This window comes from Camarhynchus parvulus, chromosome 10 (assembly GCF_901933205.1).
Source record: "Camarhynchus parvulus chromosome 10, STF_HiC, whole genome shotgun sequence".
NCBI lineage: Eukaryota > Metazoa > Chordata > Aves > Passeriformes > Thraupidae > Camarhynchus > Camarhynchus parvulus.
Genome location: NC_044580.1, coordinates 2,065,104 through 2,079,787, shown reverse-complemented (window position 1 = coordinate 2,079,787; position 14,684 = coordinate 2,065,104). Strand labels below are relative to the sequence as shown.

General features: G+C 48.2%; 1 protein-coding gene across 1 annotated transcript in view; it reads right to left on the bottom strand.

Annotated features, from left to right (window-relative positions):
- Positions 1-14,684, bottom strand: part of CSNK1G1 (casein kinase 1 gamma 1) — an 88,636-nt gene that overhangs the window by 9,867 nt on the left and 64,085 nt on the right. The window contains exons 7-11 of the mRNA XM_030955000.1: positions 11,351-11,585; positions 8,958-9,043; positions 6,874-6,958; positions 5,106-5,254; positions 2,985-3,089 (exon numbers count right to left, since the gene is read on the bottom strand). Coding sequence (XP_030810860.1) covers positions 2,985-3,089; positions 5,106-5,254; positions 6,874-6,958; positions 8,958-9,043; positions 11,351-11,585 — 660 coding nt within the window. The remainder of the gene's footprint in view (positions 1-2,984; positions 3,090-5,105; positions 5,255-6,873; positions 6,959-8,957; positions 9,044-11,350; positions 11,586-14,684) is intronic.

Genomic DNA, 14,684 nt, shown 5'->3' with positions numbered 1-14,684 from the left:
CTGGAAAGGACCCTTAACATCTAGTGGGATGCCTAAGAGGAAAAACAAGGACTGCAAGTCTCCTCCCTGCTCCAAGGGAGCCTCTCATGGCCATGTTCAGGAGCCCGGCTGCCACTGCCCAGCCCCGCCTGCCAGGACACCCCCGCAGCTCCTGCTACAGCTGTGGAGTTTCTGATACATTCATTCACTACTCTGGGATCTGCTCGTCCCAGCCATGCCAGCTGCTGCTCCGAGGTTCCTGCTGCGGCCCTGAACCTCCGTCAGGCCCGCCCGCCATCACGGCGTGAGGGAGCGGCGGCCGCGCCACAGCGCCCCCTGCCGGCGCGGGGGAATCACCGCAGGCCCGCCCGGCCCGCAGCCAGCAGCGCCCCTGGTGGCCGTGCCCGGAACTGCAGCGAGGGGAAAGCGCCGCGGGGGAGAGAGGCTGGGGCTGGGATTGAGCTGGGATTGGGAATGGGATTGTGCTGGGATTGGGAATGGGATTGGGAATGGGATTGTGCTGGGATTGGGACCAGGATTGAGCTGGGATTGGGAATGGGATTGTGCTGGGATTGGGACCGGGATTGAGCTGGGATTGGGAATGGGATTGTGCTGGGATTGGGAATGGGATTGTGTTGGGATTGGGAATGGGATTGTGCTGGGATTGGGGCTGGGTTTGGGGCTGGGATTGTGCTGGGATTGGGGCTGGGATTGTGCTGGGTTTGGGGCTGGGTTTGGGGCCGGGTTTGTGCTGGGTTTGGGGCTGGGATTGTGCTGGGTTTGGGGCTGGGTTTGGGGCCGGGTTTGTGCTGGGTTTGGGGCTGGGATTGTGCTGGGTTTGGGGCTGGGATTGGGCATGGGTTTGGGGCTGGGTTTGGGGCTGGGATTGTGCTGGGTTTGTGACAGGGACTGTGCTGGGTTTGGGGTGAATGCCAGAGCTGGGCTTTGTGTGCCTTGTTATGCACACACACTGCTAAAGAACTGCTCATCCTTTCCCCATCTCTGCCTGAAAGCCCCTTCATTTCAAAGTTACAATAATTGGGAGGGAAGGGGGTCACATTTTTTCCATTCCAAGGGAGGTTCCCACCTTCCTTGGCAGACACCTGTCTTTCAAACCAAGACAGGCACCCAGCTTTGATGACAACACATGCAGTGCTCACCTAAGACCCAGAGGATTTCAGCACACCTGAACCCAACTGACCAGTGGGAAGAATGCTTCCCAGGTCTGGGTGTGGGACAAACAGTTCTGTGTTGTCCCCAGGCCTCAGCTGAATGAGCCACCATGGATCTGGCCAGGAAACAAGAGGATCCAGTGGATAAACCCAGGTTGTGAGCAGTGAAAATGCACCCAGGGAAAGATTCCAGAAAACCCCCATATCACATGGCAAAACTAAAGACAGAGGGGGGAAAAGCTCATTCATCTTTGATTAAAACACTTCACTTTCCAGAGGAAAAGGCTACAAAGAGAGGATTCCACATTAGCTCTTTACTAGGAGTCAAATATTGTAAGAGAGAATCTGCATTATTAGACCCCAGAACAAAAATTGAGGCCATTAAATCTGGAGACCCAAACCCATGCCTCCAATTCACTTCTCGAGACATTTATTTTTTTGCTTTTTTCCTTTAGAGAAATGCTTTGCTCAAGACTTTAAGGGAACATCCTTCAGAAGAGAATTGTTTGTGTTTTGGTGAGAAGAACCTGATTTCTTCCATGGCATATTAAATAATTCATCATCCTATAATGTTTAGGTGAAAATATGAGAAAAACTGCTGTGCAATCCAGAAGTGGACTATCTGAGCAGCTCAGAAGAACAAGGCCTGCAGGGTGCATGCATATTTTGGGATTTCTTTGTGCCTTTGTGAACTAAAATGCCCGAAAACGAAGCCAGGTGTCACTGTGCTGTCAAGGAAACACGACGCCTCACACATACACTATGTGAAGGTCTGTGGTTAAGGTGGACAATAGGAGACTGGCTGAACAATCCCCCCAAAACCAGGGGGTTGCTGCATCCATCAGGGTATTTGTTAAAGCAGATGACTGCATCAGGGCTCACACACCAGCCCACACTCATCACCATGCACATGCTGCAAACAACCCAGCCTCCTACAGCCACACTACCCAAGGAGGGGTTATCCTGACTGTAGCTGATGGACTGGGATGTGTCCTACCCTGTGTTAGCTGTGTGACCCTTCAGAGTCCAGGAAGGCTGAGCCCAGACTGGCTGTTACACCCCAGGCTTGGTTCTGTACCCACAAACCCCAGCTCGAGGAGCTGAGCAGAACCTGGAGGCTGGGGGAGCAGAATAAGCCTGGAATCACTCCCTGGGAGTAAGAGCAGCAACAGCTCCAGCTGGGAGATTACTGCACGTCTGAGAATGCTGTTAACACAGAAAACCCAAACTCTCAACACCAACAAAACAGTGCAAGGAGAAAGGAAAAAATGGGAAATGCAATTTTCCCATGGCAGCTCATCCAGACTGTGATGCCTTCCTGAGGGTTCTGCCCTGCCTGTCCTCTGTGCTCTGCAGCCCTCCCACTGTGAACTGGACACTCCAAGAAGGACATAGGGATGTTTTTGGGACACACATCCCTGTCACAGCCACAAGCTCTGTGGGCAGAGGGAGCCTGGGAATAGGCTGCTATCAGCACAACTCTCAGTCTGCTCCACAATCCATATACTGTCATTAAAAGCACCTCAAAAATGTGGTAGTCACAGAGTCTAACCATGCTGGATGATCGACTTTAACCTGTTTACCCACAAACTACAGAAAAACAACCCCATTCCAAAGTGGACTCTGGTCAGCTCACGATACTGAGGAATTCCACTGGTTGACACCTTATTTCAACAACCTGTTGCTTTGACAACATTCTCCTCAAATCACCATCTCTGAATTAAGCAGGATTTGTCCCTGCTATGACCAAGAATCAGCCCAGCTATCTATAATGCCATGTGGCTTCTGCTTGTCCAGTGCCAGAGGAATTGGGAGAGGAGCCAAGCAAAGCACCTGATTGCGAAGGGCCTGTTGGGATGGTCGGTCCCGGTGGATGTGGCTGTCTCTGGTCACTGCAGAGGTCCCAGAATCTACATGGACAGATCCCACGGGAGTAGGCTAGAAAATAAGGCGTTGGTTAGGGCTAAGATTCTCACGGGCTAAGATTCTCACATGCACAAACCCACCCTATAAAGCCAGTAGGAAGAAGAAAAACATCAAATCACTGCCCAAAGGAGAATTACAGCCAGGGCTATAAAATCCCTGTGATTTACAGACATGAAATTTGGTGGTGGATACCAGCGCCGAATGTCTTGTGTAGAAATTAATTAAGAAGATACATTTAGGTGCCTGTCGCGATGTCAGATCACACCTAGTGTGTCTCACACAGAATTATTACAACTGAAAATATACAGACTTGTTTTCCTCATCCCATTGTCTCACCACTTGTAAAAATCACGCTTGCATAGAAACAGGACGTGTTAAAATTAAAGCTTCATCTGCTCTCTTCTCACCAAAGTCATAATCCCTGCTCCCAACATCGAGATCTCCATGGCAACCACCGTGGTTGTCAGCAATAGCACACTTGTCTTACAAGGTGCTCTTTATCAACTGCCTTTGTAATTAAAGAAAAATGAAGAGAAAATCTTGATTCACAAAGGGAATGATTTCTTAGGAACTCTGTTGAGCACAGTAAGCATGGGGAACACTAAATATAGTTGGGACACTAAAGCAGTGGTACCAAGTTTAGCACTGAGGGCATCTGATCTGGCACCAATGACAATTCATTTACAGATGTCATTACTGCTCTTTGGGGTAGGTTGTGAGCAGAATGAGCCAGTGATCCAAAACAAAGAGCTTTAGATTCTTCTACCATATTTCCCCATGATACATCCTTTGGCTAAGGTCTTCCTGAGTTTAACTGGGTTTTGATGGTAAAAGTCATGCAATGAGATCAGGCTGATGGTGTACATGGAGTCATGGAACTGCTAAATGGAGGTTGATTTCTCCCACATTTCCTTTTCATGTACTGTACAGAGCTGGTTCAGCCTCTGAGTGTCCTCCAGGATATTATGAGTTCAGGAGAGCAAGTTTAGATTAGATATTTGAGAAGCAATTCCTCCCTGTGAGGGTGGTGAGGCTCTGGCAAGGCTGCCCAGAGAAGCTGTGGCTGCCCCACCCCTGGCAGTGTCCAAGGCCAGGTGGGACACAGGGCTTGGAGCAACCGGGGATAGTGGAACAGTGGAATGTATCCCTGCCCATGGCAGGAGGTTGGAACAAAGTGGGCATTAAGATCTTGCCTTCCAACCCAAACCATTCTGTGATTCTACTATTCACTGAACATCCATCAGAAACCTGCCTTGATCCCCTGTACCTTTTTGATGGGAACATGACCATTATAGGGGGTTTCTGTGATTCTCCTGCTTTAAGATGGATTTTAGACACTGGTCTCCAATCCCGTGCTAGACTGGTCTAGCAGTCTCATCATGATCACTGTCACAAATGGGAAAATGAGGCTTGAACGTCCAGAAAGGTGGATGGGGCCTCTGTCCCTCAGGAAAACTTTGAGGCACTGCAAGAACCCCCTGAACACAACGTCAGGACATCTCACTGTGTTGAGATTTGAAAGATTCTGTCATGGACATAGTTTATGAAAAATCCTCTTGCTAGGATTGTTCTCCTGAGAAGCTGAGAGGCCTCAGAAATGAAATGTAAACAATAATTATCTGCTGCTGTGGAATGCAACAGGTGCATCTGTGATTGGTCTCATGTGGTTGTTTTTAATTAATGGCCAATCACAGTCAGCTGTCTCAGACTCTCTGGTCAGTCACAAGATTTTATTATCATTCCATTCTTTTTCCTTGCTAGCCTTCTGATTAAATCCTTTCTCTATTCTTTAGTGTAGTTTTAAGATATAATTTTCTTTTAATATAACATATATAATAAATAATAAATCAGCCTCTTGAAACATGGAGTCAAGATCCTTGTCTCTTCCCATGTCGGGATTGCCTGCAAATTCAACAAGATTCGATCCTAAACTCACTGGCATTAACTGGGATTACTGGGAACAAAAACACAATGCTGGGGAAGCAGCACCTGGAAGGCAAGGCATGGGATTTGGCAGGGACAACTCACAATTGGCCTGCCGACCCAGTCGTAGGCGTAGTCAAAGGTGTAGCCTTTCTTCTCAAACAGCTCCGTGAAGATGGTCCGCAGGTAATCGTAGTCTGGTCTCTCAAAGAAGTCTAATCGCCGCACATAGCGGAGGTACGTGGCCATCTCCTCTGTCAGAAAAGGCAAAAAGCAGCAGATTTTATCCTGAATCTTCCAAATGAGCTCTTAGAAACCAATGTCTGGGCTGCCAGCACTACCTCTGGCTTTTCTCCTGGTTTTTAGCAACAGTCCTCAATGGAAAACAATTCAAGCAAAGATGGAAGTCCCACCTCTGCTCAAATCTGACTTCCACACCTTGATTTATTCTATACATTTGTATAAAAATAAACAGAGTGAGAAATAAGCTCACTGAACCTGACAACAGGCTGCTCGCAGGTATTTAGAATGCTCTTGCCCAGAGAAGCTGTGGCTGCCTCATACCTGAAAGTGTCCAAGGCCAGGTTGGATGGGACTTGGAGCATCCTGGAATAGCGGAAGGTGTCCCATCATGACATTGGCACTGACTGAATATTCAAAACTAGACTAGAGGGGGAGGCTTCAAGGTTAATTTACCTGAAGAGGGTTAATTTACAGAGCAGGGTTTGGTGTTAAGATAACTAATTGCTTTCCTGCATCTGGGTCACACTTTGCATGCACAGAATATTGAGTCCTGGTCTCATGTCCTGCCTTTTCCCAGCTCTCCCTTGGCTCATGGCCTTGACTTCAGCTGACAAAAATAAGAATAGTACTGCTTATTGATACTTAACTCTGTCTGTGGCTTGTGGCTTTCATGGAGGTAAAAGAGGGGGAAAAGAAAGGAGAAGAAAGAATCCTCTCTTTTAAGTACCTCCAGAAGGTGGAGAACAACCAGTTTCAGGCAAGGAAGGGACAGAACTCAGTTCTCTCATCTCCTATCAGCCCAGACCTGAAGGAGATGTGAGGAAGAGTATTGGCAAAAAGATGAGAACAGCCAACCTGAAGCTGTTCTGCTTGGAACCAGGTGGATTTTGGAATGAGACATCTGGGGGATTACAGTGACTTGAGTGAACAATGAGCCCATTCCAGGCTTGCTGCTCCTCATGCTGGGAAAGACGTGTGGCACAACAGCTCCTACAGGAATGGGATTAATTGTGGGTGCTCTCCCTGGTGTCAGGCCTTCAGAAACACTCCACAAAACCTCCCAAGGCCACTCTGTGGCCAGGGGACCCTGGGGAAGGCACTAACTCTGTAGCCTGCTCTCCCAGCTCCAAGGTCTGGTAAACTGGAGATCAGGTGCTGGGCTTGGCTAGAAACACTCCTTAGTAACACTCTCCTTAAAACTGCTCCCAGAAGGTGGGATTCATGGACAGACACACCATTCCATCTTCCAAGCTGGCCACCTACACCTGCAACACCTGCAAAACCTTCCATTTGGAAAAGAATTAACTTAGTAGTTCCAACATGGTCATTTGGGAGAGGGAAAATAACAAGGAGCTCTTTTGGAAGGAAGCTAATAAGTAAAACAGGCATACAAGGCCCTTGAGCACTGTCCAGCCTCCTTAATGAGGAGAGTTTTGTTCATTTTAAGACCTCAGGCCCTGCTAATTTATAGCAGCAGCTTCAGTTGTTTGCCAGCTTGAGGAATGACGTGATGGATACACGTCACCCAATACTTTCTGACAGAGAAAGTGTCAGAGATGTGCAGGCCCATCCTATTTAACAAGGTATGGTCACCTCCAGCTGCACTCACACAATCCCATCAGGGCTTTACCTGGAAAGTTCTCACAGAGAACTTCAACTGGAGTGTTCCTCTTTGTGTCCCCAATCTTCTGATATCTCTCTTTTAAGGTGTCAGCCTGCAGCGCACAAAGACAAAACAGTTGTGGAGAAAGAGTTCAACCATGTGAGAAAGGACATGCTGTATGGGAAGAAAAACAAGGTATTTAATGCCCATTCTGGGTGGCATCAGGAGATGCTACTTGTAACTGAACAGCATGCTGGACTACACCAGTGGGAATATTTTACAGGAGAGAACATCCAAGGATGTTCAAAACATCTTTGTTCATGAAAGGCAGGACCCTTATTAGTGTCTTACAAGGCTCATTTCTCACAGCCCAGTCCTGAGGACTGTGCAGGGAAGGTTTCATGGGAGAAGGAAATAAAGGTGCATGAACTGTGATGGCACATGTGGACCTCCCCAGCCATCGAGCTGCCTTCACAAACAAATGCAAAGCAGTTGCACAGCACATTCACAGCAATTTGGGTGAAATTCACAGACCCACTGCACAGCAATTTGGGTTTTCCTCTGTGCAACAGAATGTTACCACATTGAATATGACTCTAGATCAGTGCACTTCTCCCAAATCCCAGGCTGCTCCCACACAGCCTTTTCTTTCATTCCCAAAGCATCCATCACTCAGCACTGGTTTACTATCTGGTCAACGAGAAAATGAAACCATTTGCAGTTGGATTTCCCACCTAAATCAACCTGAGGCAGAGAACTCTGCTCCAGTTGGCACCCTAAAAGTGGGGTTTCTTGGCTCCATTTCAAAATATGTCAGTTAGACCTGGCAGCAGCATAATTAGCACTGCAGACATTCTCTGCAGATACAGCCCTGACAGTGCAGACCAAAAGTGTAAGCTGAGGAGACCTAGAAGGGCAAAGATGCCACATTCTAAATCCAGCTGAAGAGTCTGCGTTTGCCCTGGACCTCCAAAAGGAGTCAACTAATTCTTATCAAGTTTAACACTGAACTGAGGAACTTTTGTAGAACTCTGTATAAACTTGGAATTATTTTAGAATAATTTACAGGATTAATTTAAAGCAGATGAGTTCAACTAAGCCAGAAAGAAAATACATACTAGAATAACACACTTACAGAGAGGCGTGGACATAAAATCAGAGAGCCTGATTTCTTTCACAATCCCTTTCATGCTTGAAAAACCTTTCTTTGCTTTTATGAGCTGTTGCCAACATTTCTGGCATATGCCTGATGAGGCTGAGCTGAGATTAACTCTGGATAGGTGGTAAAAAAAAGCTGGACAAGTTCTATCAACCCAATTGGAACCCACTGACCAATGCAGAGCTCTGCCAAGCAGCTCCTGAACCCAAAGCCTTGGCTCCTTTTTCCAACAGGAGCTCTTGTCTTTCCTGACGAGCCTAACTTGATCAGTCCCTTCACTCCCTTCAGTGCCAAAGCTGAACACAGTAGCTTAATCATCAGGGAGGTGATGGAGAAGTGAAGATGCAGCTTCCAACAGCTCTGGAGCCAGCAGATGACTTACTCCTTGTTAGCTCAGCTGATGGATGTTGGCGGCAGTCAGCAACTCCATTTCTTGCAGCTCTCCACATTGTACACAGCATCTCATAAACTCCCCAGCACTGAGTGTCCAGTGTCTCTGGAGGGAAGCCAAGTCCAATACTTGTGCCAGAAAACCAGTTTTTCAAGCTGAAGTCCATCTGTGCATCTAAAGCCATCAAACTGCTCCATTATAAACAGGGATCACAGATGCAGCTGGGGGATTGTGTTGCCGTAACTGGAATTTCATAAACAATCACTGTGTCCCAGTCACGCTCCAGTTCAGGGCAGCTTCCAATCACAGCTCTCTCATTGCTGTCCCTGTCTCCCTGTTCAACCTTCTCTCCAAAATCTGACAATTTAAAGTGCCAGGTAAAGTATTTCTACCTTAAAATCTTCCCTGCAGCCAAACTCAATGCCTGGGTGTTAGGCTGCAAGGACACACAGGAGAGGACAGTGTTTCTGGCTGGATTTTGCCAATGTTTCCCCAGTGGATTCTCCTCTGGGTAGAGACTAGCCAAAGCTTTAAAGGACAAAACCTGAAGCTTGAACCTACCTTCAATCCTTGCCAGGGCAGGCTGCCTCGGAGGAAATACATGAACATATGGCCAAGGGCTTCTAAGTCATCTCGACGACTTTGCTCTGAAAGAGAAGAGATGACAAATTATTGCTGCAGAAGCAGAAACGGCTCTGAGATCTCAGCAGCAGCCACACCTGTACCTGAGATAAAGATACCACAGGGACATTCACTCACTGTCTGCAGCTCAGACCTTATGCAAAACCAGAAGCTGTTTCAGAAAGCCAGAAAATGTGTAAAATCAGCCATGAGGTAACATGGGAACTGCACAATCCAGCCCGAGGCAGAATGGACAACTCTTAATTGCAGAGGAATAAAGCAGTGCCTCAATTCTTCTCTGACCTAGCAGGGTCAATGTTGCCATGTGGTGCTGGATCATTTCCTCTGGACTAAATGGGAATAGGATACTCACAACCAGCTGCAGGGATCTACCCTTGCACAGTGCCAACCCTTTCCCAATTTCCTCTGCTGCTCATCAGAGCAGATCAAAAATAGCTCCTTCCAGCACCATGGAACACTTGCTGCTGCTGCTGCCACATGCAGATGTTGTAATTATAAATGAAGGGGGGGGGAAAGGGGCACAGAGCCAAAGGAAAAATATCCTAAAACAAGCAGCCAAAATGTATCCAAAAGCCCAGGGGAGGAGAGAAGAGAACAACAGATGTGGAGGCAACACTGGGCTGGGCTGAGCTGCACTCTTGGGCTCACTGAGCTCGTGGACTCATTTGGTGCACCCTCCCCTCCTCTGAACCCCACCTGCTCCAAACAACATGATCCATGATCCAGAGCAGATCCAGCCCACGACACTGCAGCCACCTAACGTGCAGGAGATGCTAGGAGTGGGAACACTCAGGAAAAGGGAACTGAAATGACAGTTCCTGCAGTTATCCTGATAAAAAGGGTAAAAAAGGAGCAAGCCCTGGGTAATTTAGTGCAGTGATGCAGATGGACTTCTAGGAAGATGGTTGAGTGCACTTGTCTCTCAGAAAAACTGGAGTCAGACTTCCGTGTTTCAAACATGAAAAGATTGATTCCACCTGGGCTGGTCTCACCAGCGAAGCATCAGCTCCTCACAACCCCTCTGGGCAGGGACAGCCCCCTCAAATACACCCCCAGAACTGGTTTGGACCCTTCCCCTGCATGAGCCATGGTGGGAGCTGAAATCCTGCGGGAGATGGGTCCTAAGGAAGGCACATGGTGCACTTCAAACACAAACACATCTTCCCTCCACATCACCCTCACCAGCAGCTTCCCAGCCTGCTCCCACTGCACCTCCCATTCCTCCATCCCTGCCTGACTCCTCACTTTCCAAAATTAGAAACCAGGCTCATCCCTCCTTACTCCCCAAAGACAGTGAGCTCTCCAAGTGGGAGCCAACATGCTAGGAGGCCTCCTGGAAAATATTCCATTATCTCACTGCTTGTATGGATTTAAGAGAATATAAACATTTAATAAGTTATTTTTTGCCTTTCAGCCACAGAAATGTAATCTTCTGGTAGGAAAGAAAGCAGGGAGGAGAGGAGATGAAAGCCAGGTTTAAAGTTATTTAAATCATTCATTTTCTCCAACCAGTTACTAGGTCAGGGAACATCCAACTCTAACACCTGGAACTGGAAGGCATTGGGACAGTGCTGTGCTATAAAAATCTATTTGTCTATCATCCAGTGCAGCAATCAGTGCCTGCCTGCTTGTCTTTTATCAGTGCAGGGCTGCTCCCAGTTATTTAGTTCCTAATAAAAACTGTAATTATGAGGCTTCCAACATTTCAGCTGGCTCAATTCCTCAAAAGAAGGGAGAAAAAAAAAAGATGCACACAACTGTAAAAGGCATTGGGAGGTTCACAAATAGCTTCAGGGACACAAGAGAGCTCAGCCAAAATGCTATGGGAGTCTGCAGGATTCAAATGGCAAGCTGGAATGTGTCCAGGGAAGGGACTGGAGCAAGGGAAGGAGCTACAGCACCAGGAGCAGCTGGGGAGGCTCAGCCTGGAGAAAAGGAGGCTCAGGAGGGACCTTCTGGCTCTGCACAACTCCCAGACAGGAGGAAGCAGCCAGGGGGGCGGGGTTGGGCTCTGCTCCCAGGGAACAAAGGACAGAAGAACAAAGGACAAGAGGAAACAGCCCCAAGCAACACCAGGGAAGGTTTAGGTTGGATATTAGAGAAAATAATTCACTGAAAGGGTTGTCAAGGATTGAACTGGCTGCCCAGGGCAGTGGTGGAGTCACCAGCGTTCAAAAGACGTGTGAATGTGACACTTGGGGACATGGTTTAGAGGGGAACGTTGCAGTGCTGGTCACTTGTTGGACTCAGTGACCTCAGAGAGCTCCTCCAGCCTGAAGGACACTCTGCCAGCTCCCCCCACACAGACAAACCTTTGCCAAGGTGTGTGTTGATGGACATGTATCTCGCTGTTCCAGTGAGACTCTTGTGCTCCCTGTAGGGAATGTGTTTTTTGGTTTCAGGGTCGATGTACTCCTTGGCCAATCCAAAGTCGATGATGTGGATGACGTGCTCCTTCTTGTTGCCCTGCCGGCCGATGAGGAAGTTCTCCGGCTTGACATCGCGGTAGATGAGGTTCTTGGAATGCACGTACTCCATCCGAGAGATCTGCAAAAAGGAGGGAAATGCTACTTGTCAGCAGAGCCCTGGCTCCCAGCAGGGCTGGAAGAGGGATGTGTCATCCCCTCCTTTCCAAGGCTATCATGCTGTGCTCCCTGCTTTATTCCCACGGAAATGGCAAAGGCTGGTTCTGAGGCGTTACCACTGGGATGCAGCTCTTGGCAGGATGCCACAGGGAGCTGCAGCAGCCTTTTGTATTGATTTTAAACATACTAAACCGGTTACCAAGAGCTCTTCCCTTGCCCACCTCCTTCCCCTGTTGCTCTGTGTCTTACCACCTTCCTCCCTCGACCCATATGTTGTCTTAGACGTGCCAGATTCTTCGTGGAGGGGGATTTTTGGGCAGGCAGAAGCTTTACAATCTTCAAAGCTGACTAAAATAATAATTAATCTCATTGCTGTCAACTAGGAATAGCTGGAATATTTTTCAGCTTTTGACTAATGTTTTTCTGGAAGTTTGACGGAATGGGAAGGTGGAAGGGCAGGAACCCCACTTCTGAGGTGACAGAGTGCCTCTAACAACACACCTTACTCAGAAGATCATCATTAAAATTGCTTTTGAAAACAAACATATTGCAGGTGTATTGTCAAGCAGTTCTCCTTGAGTCCTGAATTTAGGAGATGATTCCAAAGGAAAATAATTCTCAATTTAATTTAATTTATTACCTTTAATTGCCTTTAGATGTTTCAAATGAACACACAAGAACCCCCCTTTACGGCTGTCCTGGTTGCAGCTGCCGTGCATGCCAAAGGGCACAGTGGCTTAAACAAGATGCTTCTTTGGAAAGCCTACTGGGATTCCCACAGATATTTGTGGGCTGGCAATGCTACAAAAGTTCTGCAAAACTCCCAGTTTTGCACTAACGAGCCTCAGTCCCCAGAGGTCACTGCCACACCGCTGCGAGGGACAGCACAGGGACATCCAGGGTGAGGGCCACCAGCTGGTCACCCCCACTGGGTGGGTACTGCTGGCAAAGCTCTGCAGGATGGAGTCTCTGGCTCACTGAGGCAGCTCTCCCCCAGCCAAGCAGCAGGGACCCCCCATCAGCCCTTCCAACCCCTGCTCACTCTGTGGGGCTGGCACACCCTGACTGCTCCTTCATTTCTCACTGAATCCAGGCACACCCCCAGCTGGCAAACCCACACCACTCTTTCTCTTTACAGATCTTGGACCCACATCTGGTTTTAAAAGTCCACGTGCATGTGATCCTCCATCACACTCCCAGGCCCTTATCGTGCACCCTATTTTAAAGGAACATCTGCTGCATTTCCACCTCTTGGAAAGAAGGAGCAGGCAGGAGGGGGCAGCCCTCCTTATAAAATAAACAGCTGTACAGGGAGGGCAGCAGACAGGAAAAAACTGGCTGCAGGTGAATCAGGCTTAAAAAACAGAATTTGCTCCAAGACTCTTCAAAGAAGGGAACAGCACGTGCTGCTGCTCCCTCCCCTCGAGGCAGCGATTGATTCCAATGTGCAGAGAAAACGGGTTTCACGGCTAACAGCCATTATTTCCAATCAATTACAGGCTGGTGCAGAGCAGAGCAGATGCTCTTCAGTCATTCTTCACACTTTGAATCACCTACAGGACACAGCAGCAGGTCGTGAGACAAAAAGCCACGTTGGGAGGCAATTCAAATGAAGATGCAACCCTTGAAAGTGGAACAAAGAGTTTCCTCGCCTCTCCACACATAACAAGCTTCCAAGTGGAGCCTGACTGGCTCATTTGATTTGTTCCTGCTACCAAAGCAGCTCAGTTGTTGAAATCCCAACAGCAATTAGAGAGCCTGAAAAGGGCCCATTTTTTTCTTCTTTAAAAACTCTCTGCAAGCTGCAGCAGGCAGGACAACAACCTGGACAGCTGAGGTGTCAGGTGAGCCATTATGCTCCAGCAGCAATCAAGGGTACTTATTTTCCTGCCTTTTTTCCTCCCACCTGCCTTTTTTGCTTCCACCACACACACACACAGCTGCTGTGGGGTCTTTCATATTCCTTCTTTACTTCCACCTGCCTGGACGCTTCATGCTGGAGAGCTCTGCTCAGCCATGGCAGCTGAAAGACACTCCCCGAGTCAAAAAGATGTTTCTTGGAGTAGCTTCCATGCTTTATTCAGCCTGACAAGCCACTGTCCCTGCTGGTGGCTGCTGTGATGTGGAGTGTCTGGGCTGCATCTCCCTCCCAGGCTCTGCCTGAGCACACACGAGCAGCAGTGCTGGGGCACAACCTCGGCACCAACCCCTGCTGAAGAAGAGGGGACGTGGAGCTCCCACTCCAGAAATGTGCTGGATGCACAGGTGCAGTGCTCACTCCTTTGGGTTTGAACTACAGGCTCAAAACACTCTGAATGAATTCTTTTAGGGGCAGAGAAATCACTCCAGGAACTGGGACGAACTTGGAATTGCTCTGACACTGGAAAAACAGCAAGCAGGGGAGCACTGGGGTACATGGAAGGCTGTGAATTACAGAGGGATTTCCATGGCCACGGCTGGCTGAGTCCGCCCTTGGAGCCATAAATTTCCATTTCAGATGTCAGAGAAACCTTTGGGGGGGGGGAATCCCTTGGCACACAGCAGGACCCCTGTGCTGTGGTGGAGAAATGAGAGGATATTGTGACATTTAGCAGGTGCCAAAGAAACCCGTGCTCTCGTGTGCCTTCCTCCTGCCAAGGCAGCAAGTGTAACAAACCCTCTTATCCCAGAAAGGTAACTCTTAAGACACTGGTCTTGACAGCAGTTCCATCTCCAGACCTTCCTGATAAATTTGAGCCCTTCTTCCACACATCAGCTGCTTAAATATAGATCAGATCAGCAGAGAATGAAATTAATCTTGTTCAAAGGCCATTTTGATGGTCACTGGTAGAAAAACATCCTGCCATAACTTGGTCCAGATCACATCCAGAGTATTTTTCCATTGCCTGGTGGCACAACAGACCTTGTTGTAAGCTGTCAGTGAGCTTTGTACAGGCTGGGCTTGGCCAAGAGTGAAAAACAGGAGTCTGAATAAAAAACATTCTCCCCTGATTTATGGGCTGTGGGGACTGACACAGTGACCACATTTTAATTGCCAAGCTTGGCTTTGTTCAGGAGTTTC